This window comes from Nicotiana attenuata, unplaced genomic scaffold (genome assembly GCF_001879085.1).
Source record: "Nicotiana attenuata strain UT unplaced genomic scaffold, NIATTr2, whole genome shotgun sequence".
In the NCBI taxonomy this organism is placed as follows: domain Eukaryota; kingdom Viridiplantae; phylum Streptophyta; class Magnoliopsida; order Solanales; family Solanaceae; genus Nicotiana; species Nicotiana attenuata.
The window spans coordinates 61,372-73,584 of record NW_017672126.1 but is presented as its reverse complement, the minus strand read 5'-3'; the positions used below and the strand labels follow the sequence as shown (position 1 = coordinate 73,584).

Sequence of the window (12,213 nt, the reverse complement as noted above, 5' to 3'; positions counted from 1 at the left end):
ATTTTCTTTCATAGAGTAGTTAGGTGTTTAATTTTTAGGTTAAAGTAGACATAGATAGTTAAAAATCAATGGGAATCGATGTAAGAGATACTACTAGGCTGGAAAATTTGACCACAAATCAAAAATACATTGGAAGCCTATTAGTACCACAACTGGGGGCACATCAGTGCGACCGTGGTCGTTAAGTGCGGTCGCGGTGCCTCAGTGCGTTCCGCACTTACCATTTTGTGTGGACCGCATTGATAAACTTTCGATTGCTGAACTCCAGGCAGGTGCGACCGCACTACCATTTTTGCGACTAGCACTAGCCAATGCGCCGCGGTGATTTTGGCGTGCCGCACATGCGTAGATATGAGAGAGTGGGTTAGTCTGAACCCCACCTCTGGGCCGGACGCGGTTGATTTTGTGCGGTCCGCGGTGCCTCAGTGCGGCCACAGTCGCTTTTGTGCGGTCCGCACTGGGCAACTTCTGCAAACCTGTCTGGCAACTTTTCTTCCTTGCATCTGGCAACTTTGTTCTTAACTGATTACACTGATGATAAACAAGCGCTTATTGAACTATGATTGCAACTATATGTGAGACAACGAGGGTAAACAACCAGGCAGAGGAGATTTTCTCGAGGAGGAAGCAAAGATGATAAAAAAACTCCTCCCAAGTCCGGCCGAAGCGTTAAAAAGACAAGGAAAGCTGATTAAAATGCTTGCTGATAGGCTGCCTTCCCAGTCCTCAGGTGAGTGAGTACGACCATCGACGGGGAGAGTTTAGCTACGGGACCTCCACTAACCACATCGACCACACTAATCCAAGTCACCAACAAAATGTTCATTTTTGGAGTCGTCATTAAGATGAGGCCCTTCAGCAGCAGTAGTGAGGAATAACTCCACCTCTCCCACAACTTACATTGTCTGGAGAGGGATGCATAGGTGCCTCGAGGAGGAAAGTTGGCGTAGAACAAGATGTTACCGACACATCGTTCGGGTAGGAGAAGGAGGTGAGCATCATGGTATGAGGGCATTGCTAGAACCAGGGAAAGCCGGAGGTTGCCAAGATTCTCCTCCTCTAAAATGACTCGTAATCAAGGTTCTTCCCGAACCGTCGAAGAGTCAGGCAAAAATTATTTCAAAAAGTCCTTAACGAGGGAAAAATAAAGCCAATAAAGGGTCGCTTCGACCCAAAGCGTAAGAGCCATTATCGCCAGCTTACAATAAAAGGTCACTTCGACCCAAGGCGTAAGAGCCATTGTCGCTAGCCCACACAAATCCAAAAACTTGAGGGTCGAATGAGCTCGAGTCGAATCCCGACTCGGAGACTGAACCCAAAATAGTTAACTAAAAATGCCTAAGAGCAAAAGCATAAGAGCTCAAACGCCAGCTTAGAATAAAAGGTCGCTTCGACCCAAGGCGTAAGAGCCATTGTCGCCAGCCCGTGCAAACACAAAAACTTGAGGGTCAAATGAGCTCGAGCCGAAACCCGACTTAGAGACTAAACCCAAAACAGTCGATCAAAGCATGCCTACAAACAAAAGCATAAGAGCTCAAACGCCAGCTTATATTAAAGGCTCGCACCGGCCGAATACATATAAGCCTATGGGTCAGCCCGATGAGCCTCAGGGCCATATTGAGAATCTAAGGATTCCTACCAACTCAGAGACCAATTGATTTGGCTAAATTCTAGGCAAACAGAAAACCNTCAATGGGTAATCATGTAGAGATACTACTTAGGTGGAAAATTGGACCCAAAATCAAAATACATGGAAGCCTAATTTAGTACCACAACTGGGCACTCAGTGCGGACCGTGGTCGTTTAAGTGCGGTCCGCGGTGCCTCAGTGCGGTCCGCACTACCATTTTGTGTGGACCGCATTGATAACCTTCTGATTGCTGAACCTCAGGCAGTGCGACCGCACTACATTTTGTGCGGACTGCACTAGCCCAATGCGGCCGCGGTTGATTTTGTGCGGTCCGCACTGCCTAGATAGAGAGAGTGGGTAGTCTGAACCCCACCTCTGGGCGGACCGCGGTTGATTTTGTGCGGTCCGCGGTGACCTCAGTGCGGCCACAGTCGCTTTTGTGCGGTCCGCACTGGGCAACTTCTGCAACCTGTCTGCAACTTTTCTTTCCTGCATCTGCAACTTTGTTCTTAACTGATTACACTGATATAACAAGCTTATTGAACTATGATTGCAGACTATAGTGAGACAACGAGGTAAACAACCAGGCAGAGGAGAATCTTCTCGGGGAGGGAAGCAGAAGATGATAAAACTCACTCCCCAAGTCCGGGAAAGCGTTAAAAAGACAAGAAAGCTGATAAAAGCTGCTGATAGGGCTGCTTCCCAGTCCTCAGGGAGTGAGTACGAGCCATCACGGGAGAGGTTTAGGCTACGAGACACTCCTCCACCATCACCCACTAACCAAGCACCAACAAATGTTATTTTTGAGTCGTTTGAGGGCTCAGCAGCAGGTAGTGAGGAATACTCCACCTCTCCCACAACTTCATTGTCTGGAGAGGATGCAGTAGGTGCTGAGGAGGAAGTTGGGGTAGAACAAGAGGTAGGAGAAGGAGGTGAGCCTCAGGTATGGGGCATTGCTAGAACCAGAAAGCCGGAGGTTTGGCAAGATAGATTTGTCAGCGAGGTGGCATATCATAAATTTCGGGAGTTGTGGCCGGTGAGAAAGTTGATCCCAGAGAGAAGTTTTGTTGACAAAGACTTGTTACCTCACAATCCCGACGTACTGAGGCTGTTTAGGACAAGAGTGGGCTGGGAACATTTTCTCGAAGGGTGTGTGGATGCCAAAGAACACATGGTCAAAGAGTTTTACTGCAATGTAGCCCACATAAAAAAGGGCTCCAAAGGGACCAAGGTTCGGAATCTGAAAGTGTTATTTGAAGGGAAGTACCTAAACGAATACCTTGGCCTCAATGAGGAGGATGAGACCCTATACATGGCAAAGTTGGAAATGGGTGAGGAGGTTCGCCCCTGGCTAGCACAGTACCTGGCAATCCTAGGTACCACCCCCGACTGGTTGACTGCTGGAGTCAAGATCTTGAGACGGAGTTTAAACTTTGAGGCACGAGGGTGGGAAACTTTTGTATGTAGCAGGTTGGACCCCACGACACATGACAACACCCTTCCTCTTTCCCGGGCTATTTTGGTAGCTTTGATCATGGCGGGGTACCCAATCAATGTGGGGAATGTGATGTCGAGGATTATCTCCATTATGGGTGCCGAGCATGACAGAAACTATCCGTTCCCCAGCACCCTCACTATGTACTTCCAGGACTTGATAGTAGAAAAGAGGCCCTTCGATGTCAAAGTCAAAGCAAAGGCCCCTTTCTCTTGGTACAACATGTAGGGGGATGATAACCCCAAGAGCAAGAACTTCAAGGGTATAGCTACTACTACAATTGGCCAATCTGAAGAGCCAGTTGTGGTAGTGGCTCCTGCTGAGCCTACCTCCACTTCCACAGATATCCCTCCCGGTCCATCCACATCCACAGCCATTCTTGCTGGCCCATCCACCTCATCAGGCCCGGAGATTCCATCTTCGCGGGCCCATCCTATTATTGCCCATAGATTGAACCAGGCACTTATGAGTATCAACAACTGGATGCAGACTGCCTCATCCAAGTTATCCATTTTGACCACCACTGTTGAGGCTCTGTCGGCTCCTCCAGCTCCACAGGTTCCACAGTCCATGGAGGATGCACTTAAGGAGATGTTAGACAACCAGAAGAAAATCCTCGATAATCAGAAGAAGCTTGCTGAGGCTGTTGATTCACATATCAAGGCTCTCAAGGAGCTTGCTAGGGAGCACAAGAAGCTGAGGAAGACACGGGCCTCCAAGGAGTCCGTGAAGGAGCTGAGAGCGCATGTTGACAAACTGAAGGCAGATCACCTGCCTTTAGACTTAGTGCTCCAGGACCCAGCACCAGCAATTCATCCACAGCCAGAGCAGTCTCAGAGGCCTCCCAAGAGGAGGAGGATGATTCCTAGAGCAGATGATGCAGTCATCCAGTTGGCCGACCCAACAGAGGCTTCCTCCAGTCAGCCACCAGATGTATCTCAGGAGCCTGTCCAGGTCTAGGCCCAGGTCCCACTAGCAGAGCAGCAGCCCACAAGGAACCAGTCTGAGGTTCCCGAGCACATTGAGGACCCTGGGACCACTCAGGAGCCCATGCAGACAGACATGCTATAGGGAGTTTCTTTATATCCTTAACCCTCATAGACAGGCTATTGGGGACAATGCCAGCTTTCATTTGAGGGGGTAGGCCCTACATTTTGGATGATTGTATATAATTAACAATTTTTATGCATTCTTGATTTTTCATCTTTGGTCTGTATTTATTTTTAACATTTCGCTACATTTCTCGCACTTTTATTTTCTTTGGGTCTGTATATAAAGTTATGTTACATTGTAGATATTCATCCCATCTATTGTATATTTGACAAATCCCCTCTTGTATATATTCATTTTACTTTCCGCAAACTTTTCATTCTTAGCTTTTTATTTGTGATTTGTAGCTTCTTGTTTTCAATGTTTGCAATAAGCCATTGGTTTTCTTAATGCCACGATTCTTTCCAAAGGTGGAGTGTTGTGTGAACCGCGTGGCTCTTTCCAATGATAGATGGCGTGACAACCTTCTTAAGGGTTGAGTCCATTTTTCTTTTTGTTTTTGGTAGTTAATAGTTAAGGGTGCCTCGAGCAAAGCTTCACTTGGGCCTAGCACATTTGCCTTTGATCTTATGGTCATAGACAATTTGTTGTGTTGAGGATGGTGAAAGTCGTGACCTTGAGACTCTTGTATTGGCCGATAATCATCATGTGGTTTTTTGGGACCATTGTGAACTTAAATCTTATATAAGGTCGTTGTGGGCCCCCGACTCTGTGTCTTTAGCAATCCCAGTGGTGAGTAATCGTATTGCAAGTCCATGTCCTGAGCCATTAGTCTAGAACTTGCCCTGAATGTTTGTTGAGGCGAAATCCTAAGTGAATTTTGACCTGAGACATGATTATAGACTCTCCTTGGTCCAAATGATAGCTTGAACAAATCCATAACCTACCAATGATAAGATCCCTAGTCAACCCTTTTGAGCCTTAGACCTTTTCCTTCAATAACCATGATACAAGCCTATACCTGTATTAAAAGATACCCTCTCTTGGCACCCGATCTTTCCTTTTGCACATGGCAAAAGTATAAGTTTGGGGGAGAGACGAGGATTGCAACAAAGTGGTAAAAAGGCACAAAAATGAAGAAAATGAAAGGCAATGAAAAAGAAAGAAAAGCAAAAAGACAAAAAGAAAATTCAATGTGAAAAAGAATAAAAAGGAATTCAAAGAAAAGCAAAGAATGAAAGGTGTGGAAAGTTGAAAAAGAAAAAAAGGTTTGAAATGCATAAGAAAGAGTGACAGTGTGTCTCTCTAACCCCTTAGAAAGAAGTGAAACGACTCATAAAGTCAAGTGAATGGATGCCAAATGAATCAAAAGAAGTTCTTAAGGGAAGATGGAACCTACTTCGACCAAAACATTTCCTACCCTAAATCAAAAGCCTTCGCAATGTCTCCACAAAAGCCCTATATGATCTTGAGTTGAAGGGAGCTTACATTAGTGGATACTTACATAAGGGGCAAGCATATGGTACCTAAGCCGGACTTGTGACTCTTTTTCTTGAGAGAAATGAGTGAATTCCCATTATCCTCGTTCTGAGTGCCATTATCTTAAAGGTGAGGATTGCTTAGGGAGAGTTGAGGGTGTGTGAGTTTGGGTTCCACAATGACCAAAGTAATAGAAAAGAGTTCTTAGATGTGTTGAGTCAATTCTTGATGCTCTCGTTTCACACTTGATCCATGGTGTTTTAAAAGAAAAAATGTGCTAATGATTCATGTGTATTGAGGGCAATTGTTAGTCCCAATTGAGGCTAGTTGAGGTCACTTTAGGACAACTGAAATTTTTCTTGGACAGTCTCTTAAGGGGTAGGTCTTATTTTATTTGCTTGAGGACAAGCAAAAACTTAAGTTTGGGGGAGTTGATAACTAGGGATTTTGACGTATTTTATTCTCCTTCTTGCTTATTCTTTGATTAGAAATTCATACAAAATAGTCCCAAAAGGTTCACAAGTTGTGCTTGATTGCAGGTTTGATCACCAAAGCGACGAGATGTCAAAGATCAGCTCAAACGGAGTAAAACTTGCACAAGTGCCAAAGACAAGACAAGCTCAGGCTAAACAGGCCTAGTGCGGCCGCACACCACTTTGTGCGGTCCGCACTAGGAGATTCAGAGAGGTGATTTTTAGGCCAAGAGGCAGTGCGGCCGCACTACCATTTAGTGCGGTCCGCACTAAGATCAATGCGGTCGCAGTTCATTCTCTGCGGTCCGCGGTGAGGAGAATCAGAGAGTTGCCATTTTTAGAGTTTCAAGCCTCCGCGGTCCGCGGTCCATTTTACGCGGACCGCACTAGAAGCCTCCGCGACCGCAGTCCATTTTCTGCGGTCCGCGATGCCAATATTTAGAGAGCTATATTTCAAGGCCAAAGACCCAGTGCGGACCACAGTCCATTTTGTGCGGTCCGCACTAACCCCGTAGGGGCATTTTTGTCTAGATTTTTCAGCCTAGTATAAATAGCTTCTTCTTCCATTTTTAGGGTATCAAATATTGTAATTAAGCAGCTGCGCTCGTGGGTTCGACTTTTTAAGCCATTTTGGGCAATTTTAGCTACTTTTAATCATTGAATCTTTGTATTTAACTTAGTGATTAATTATTATGAGCTTTTCTTCATCTAGTTCTTGCTTTTCTCCTTTAATTATGAGTAGCTAGACCCATAAGCTAGGGTTTTGGCTCAACCCTAGTGTGGGAATTGATGGGTCTTGTAATTTAGGGCTAATTTGACTATGGGTGTTTGTTATTTGGGCCAATTTCATGGTTAATTTCTGAATTAGTGGTTGCAAACACTAGTTTGTGTTGAGGTGACTTGAGCTCTTCTTGATAAAGAGAGCCTAAGTCTCCGAAATTGGTCCAACAATGAATTGGGGCATACTCAAGAGATTGATAGCCCCAATTAAAGGGTTAAACCTCGAGAGAGTAATACCCGAATTGAACCCTAGTTGCTTGTGCAAATTTGCATACCCAATTGGTCTTGAGAAAGCCAATTCGGGCAAAATCACTCGAACCACAGAGAGGTGTAGAGTGGTAAAGTCGTGCAACGGTTATAACATACTCCCCAAACGTGTCAAGAATGTCTTAGATTCAAGTACCCGTCAATTGACCACCTAGGTGGTAGTCACTACCCTAGTACCTTTTAACCTATTTGAACAACTCGTAGCATTATAACACTTAGCATAATTTAGTTGCAATTACCATTTCTAGATTGATAATACTAGAAGTTAACAAAAACCCCAAAAATGAATAGAAGTGCAATTAAGAACACATACATAATTTTACACTAGATAGATACTCGATTCCAAATTCTAGCTCTATGTGGATTCGATCCCGACCCTAAATAAGGTAAAAGCTGCTCCGACTCTCTCTCGCTACTTAAATAGTAGTGCGAAGTAGGCCGCGATCACCTCACTCGAGCTTAATTTACCCTCGAGATTTGGCGCTAGTCTGGGTTGGCGATGACGGCTTTCATTTCTCGCCCTTGGGCATTTTGGTTGTTTCAACTTATCTTGGGTCCAGTCTCCGAGTCGTGTTGCGATTCGAGCTTTGATCGGCCCTTAAGCTGTCAGTTTTGGCTGGCGACAAGGGCTCTTACGCTTTTTCGTCGTACAGACCTTCTGATATGTGGCCCGTACGCTTGTTTAGTTAGCTATATTGGATTCGGTCTCCGGATCGCGTTATGATTCGAGCTGACTTTAATCATAAAGTTGTCAATTTTGCTGGAGACAATAGCTCTTATGCTTTTTGGTCATAGAGACCTTTTGATATGTGGCCCGTAGGCTTATTTAGTTAACTATTTTGGATCCGGTCTACGAATTGCATTACGAGTCGAGCTCACTTTAATCCTCAAGTTGTCAATTTTGCTGGCGAAAATGGCTCTTACGCTTTTGGTCGTAGAGACCTTTTGATATGTGGCCCGTAGGCTTGCTTAGCTGGCGACAATGGCTCTCACGCTGTTTTTGCCCGTGGGATTTTTGTAGGCTAGATTTCCGCTCGTTAAGGTCTTTTCAAAGATTTTTTCCTGACCCGTCGTCGGTTCTGGAAGAACCTCGATTTCAAGTCATTATCGGTGATATTTCGAGCACCTCGGAAGGTTCATAGCCCGTTGTTTTGCCTGTTGAGGGAAGCCTATTTTAACCGGTTCTTTCCGAAGTATATTCGAAGTAGTGGCCTGTGATTTTGCTTAGCGATGGTCGGGCATCCCCGAGTCACATTATTTTGGCTGTATCAGCCGTTTTGACCGCAGTCATGTGGGTTTGGCTGTAGCCATTTTTGATCCCGAGTGATAGTTTAGGCGTCTACATCGAGGGTATGCCCTTTCGGGATTCTTACAAATGCGACGTACAGCCTAAACTTCGGGATTTTTATGCCTGTTGAGGTCTTACAGTTTGTCATGCCTATTAAGGTCTTACAGTTTTGTCATGCCTGTTGAGGTCTTACAGTTTTGTCATACCTATTGAGGTCTTACAGTTTTTTTCGGTGATGTAGCATGGCGATTGTCGTCAGTCTCCGAGTCATCAAGTTGTTTAAGCGTGAAGACCGCTTCTTGTGAACTCGGAGCTGCATTTTCAGGGCTTTACGAACCCGGAGTTCCGGTCCTGGAGTTGCGCGAGTGCCCAACTACCGGCATTAAGTCTCCGAGTATTTAGGAATGCATTTGGTGAAGAGAACCCTGCCGGGAATATAATGTGATTTCCCTGTTCAGAGAACGGAGTGCTGGAAGGCGTCCTTTGACCCGTTGGCGCAATATACCTTGTTGGGTTGGACCGACCTATATCGGGCCAAGGCTGATTGCTTCGGGTTTGTCCCGCCTGAAGAATATTGCGGTTTCATAGCCTCGACCCGTAGGCCGTTTGGGGCGCTTTGAACTGTTGGCACCTGTTCCTGCGTTTTTCGGGATGTTTCAGGGGAAAGATTCGTTATTTTACTCTAGGAAGGAGTTACCTCATCCAAAAAGTATTTCTTTTGATTTGTTTGATACAATAGTACATATTTTTGCCGACGAGGACTGAATAAATCGGTGTTTCGATGCATCATTTTCTTACAGGAAACCTTGTCTGGTGTTTTCCAAAATTCCCACGAGCGGACCGCTTTTCGGAGGGAATGCCTTCTCGCTTTTTCAACAGCTGCGGGGTTTGTTCAGAATATTTTGTGGAGTTCCCCTCCTGGTGTCTTGCAGACGTTGCCTCACTAAAAACCTTGCCGGTAAAAACCTTTCTTTTTAGGATAAAAACTCGGTCGAAGGAAAAGAGTGCAACGGGTGCGTCTTTGGGGCTTCGGGGTTCCGTAGCAGTACTAACGTCTAGGCAGCTTCCGGTTTGGTTGTTTGCGTGAGGGTTAATCTCGGATTTGAAAAAATATAACATAGGAAAAGGAATGGTTGTACCTTAAAGCTACATGCGCCGGTGACGTCATGGGACTTAGCCTATTATAACTTCCCGGGGGCGGAGATGCGGCGCGAATTTTTTCACTTTGCTTTGTCAAGTTCGACCGGGGTCGAGACCTGGTCTGATCGTGCTTTCATTTGGGGGTGGAAATGTGAGCGCTGGTACTACGTCGTGCATAGGGAATATTTCCCTTGCCGCGTGCTGTCCCCCGCAGACGGTCTTGATCCCGTCCTTTCTCGGAAATTTTATCACCTGATGGAGGGTGGATGGTACTGCTCTCATGCAGTGTATCCAGGGTCGTCCGAATAAGTCATTATATCTCATATCTCCTTTGATGACATAGAACTTGGCGTCTAGGGTTGTGCCGGCCACGGTAACCGGGAGGATGATTTCTCCCTTCTTTGTTTTTCTAGCCATGTTGAAACCGTTGAGGACCCGAGTGGCGGGCACGATTTGTTCGAGCAGCCTGAGTCGTTCTATTATCTTCGCCCTGATGATATTGGCTGAGCTTCCTAGATCCACGAGTACACATTTTATCTGAAATGAATTTATAAGAAAGGATATTACCAGGGCATCGTTATGGGGTTGAGACAGGGCCTCGGTGTCTTCTTCGCTGAACGTGAGGGCGTCTTCTGGGAAATATCCTCGAGTCCGTTTTTCCCTGATGATGGATATCTTTGTTCTTCTCACTACTGGTTCCTGTGGGGCATCGGCGCCTCCCATGATCATGTGGATGACATGTTGCGGTTCTTTTGCCTCGTTTTTCTTGGTCGTCTCCCTCTCTCGGAATTGATTTTTGGCCCGATCGCTGAGGAATTCTCGGAGATGCCCTTCGTTGAGTAGTCGAGCCACTTCCTCTCGTACCTGATGGCAGTCCTCGGTCCTGTGACCGTGCGTGTTGTGAAACTCGGATACTAGGTTGTAGTTTCTCTGCGAAGGGTCTGATTGTATCGTTTTGGGCCACTTGGCATCCTTGATCTTTGCCGATAGCGAACACGTTTTCTGAAACATCGACGCAGAAGTTGTACTTCGATAAGTGGGGCGCGTTAGTTGGTGCTATGTTTCGATCGAACCTGGTTCTGTTGATGAGTCCTCAAGGGTCCTGTCCTCGATCTATCCTTCGATTTTTGCGAGATAGGTTGGAGTTCCTCCTGTCTTCGAGGTACGGCTGGTACCTTTCTTTGTTTGGTCTCGCTTCTCTTACCAGGAGTCTGCTTGGGTATACCGAGCCCTAAGGGGCTCCGAGTTGGTCTTCCTCGGCCCTGATCTTTGACTGGTACCGGTTGTGGACGTCCGACCAAGTCACGGCCAGGTATTCGATCAGAGTTCTGCTTCAGCTGTTTCGAGGCCATCGAGCTTCATTCTTTCAGGCCTTAGGTGAAGGCCTGTACTGCCCAGTCGTCGGAGACGGGTGGCAGCTCCATTCGTTCCATTTGGAAGCGGGACACGAATTCTCGCAGCATCTCATTCTCTCTTTGCTTGATTTTGAAAACGTCGGACTTCCTCGTTGCTACCTTGATGGCTCCCGCATGTGCTTTTACGAAGGAGTCTGCTAGCATGGCGAATGAATCTATGGAGTCAGGAGCCAAGTTGTGATACCACATCATGGCCCCCTTCGAAAATGTTTCTCCGAATTTTTTCAATAACACGGACTCGATTTTGTCATTTTTTATATTGTTGCCTTTTACAACGCAGGTATAGGCGGCGACGTGATCGTTGGGATCGGTGGTACCATTGTATTTGGGGAGTTCCGGCATCCTAAATTTTTTAGGAATAGGCTTCGGGGCCGCTTCCTCGGGGAACGACCTCTGTACAATTTCTCCGAATCCAGACCTTTTAGGATCGGGGGTGCTCCTGGGATATGATCCACTCGAGAGTTGTAGGTCTCGACTTTTTTATCGTTGGCTGCAATCATTTTTTTACCTGATTCGATCCTTTTGGTAAGATCCTCCAGCATCTTCACTATGGTGGGGTCAGCTACTGACCCAATATCAATTGATCTTTTGGGTATTTGCTCGGCGGGGGGAGCTATCTCCGGTGCTGGTGTGCTGGAAGTTCTCGGATGGCTTTGCAACTGAGCAATGGACAGTTGTTGTGCCTGCAACGTTTCAAAAATAACGTGAAGACTAACTTCGTGTTCTTCCCGGGCTGGGGTTTTTTGAACTTCCTGTCGGTCGCTGTGTCGCACGCTTCTGTCGGTGTGAGAAGTTTCGTTGACTTGCTGTGCATCCTCTGAGTCCGCGTCCGCTAGTACTGGTTCGGGTGCGTTATCGGGATCCTCTAGTGGTGCTCCGGTGGCCGGGATAGCTACACCATTTTCCCCGTGATCTTTGAGAACGATTTTTCCTGAAATCAAAGGATCTTGGCCAAGAAAAAGTGTGAAAGACGATATACATTTGTGTAATGAAACTAGCAAGAAAGTAATCACTATTATTTTTAGCCCCATGGTGGGCGCCAAACTGTTTACCGTGAAAATGGTAACGACAATTAAATTTGTAAAATGGGACTCTAAAAATACGTGATCTATTCCCGAGCTAGTTGTTAGAGCAGACAATGCTAATAATACGAAATTTAATGATGGAGCGTGAGTCAAAACGAGATAATGATCGAACCGAAGGGCCTACTACCCGGATGTAGGTTTGGTTGATGGGGACTTCGGGGTCGACCTCGAG

General features: G+C 46.1%; 1 protein-coding gene across 1 annotated transcript; it reads right to left on the bottom strand.

Annotated features, from left to right (window-relative positions):
• Positions 1-9,634: 9,634 nt before the first annotated feature.
• On the bottom strand, positions 9,635-10,552 carry LOC109211955. The gene has a single exon (XM_019375557.1). The coding sequence runs from the start codon at positions 10,550-10,552 to the stop codon at positions 9,635-9,637; it is 918 nt and encodes a 305-aa protein (XP_019231102.1).
• Between the last annotated feature and the right edge of the window lie 1,661 nt (positions 10,553-12,213).

Excerpts from the sequence above, each read along its gene's own strand:
- LOC109211955 (XM_019375557.1), bottom strand. The coding sequence starts at position 10,552 with ATGTTTCAGAAAACGTGTTCGCTATCGGCAAAGATCAAGGATGCCAAG.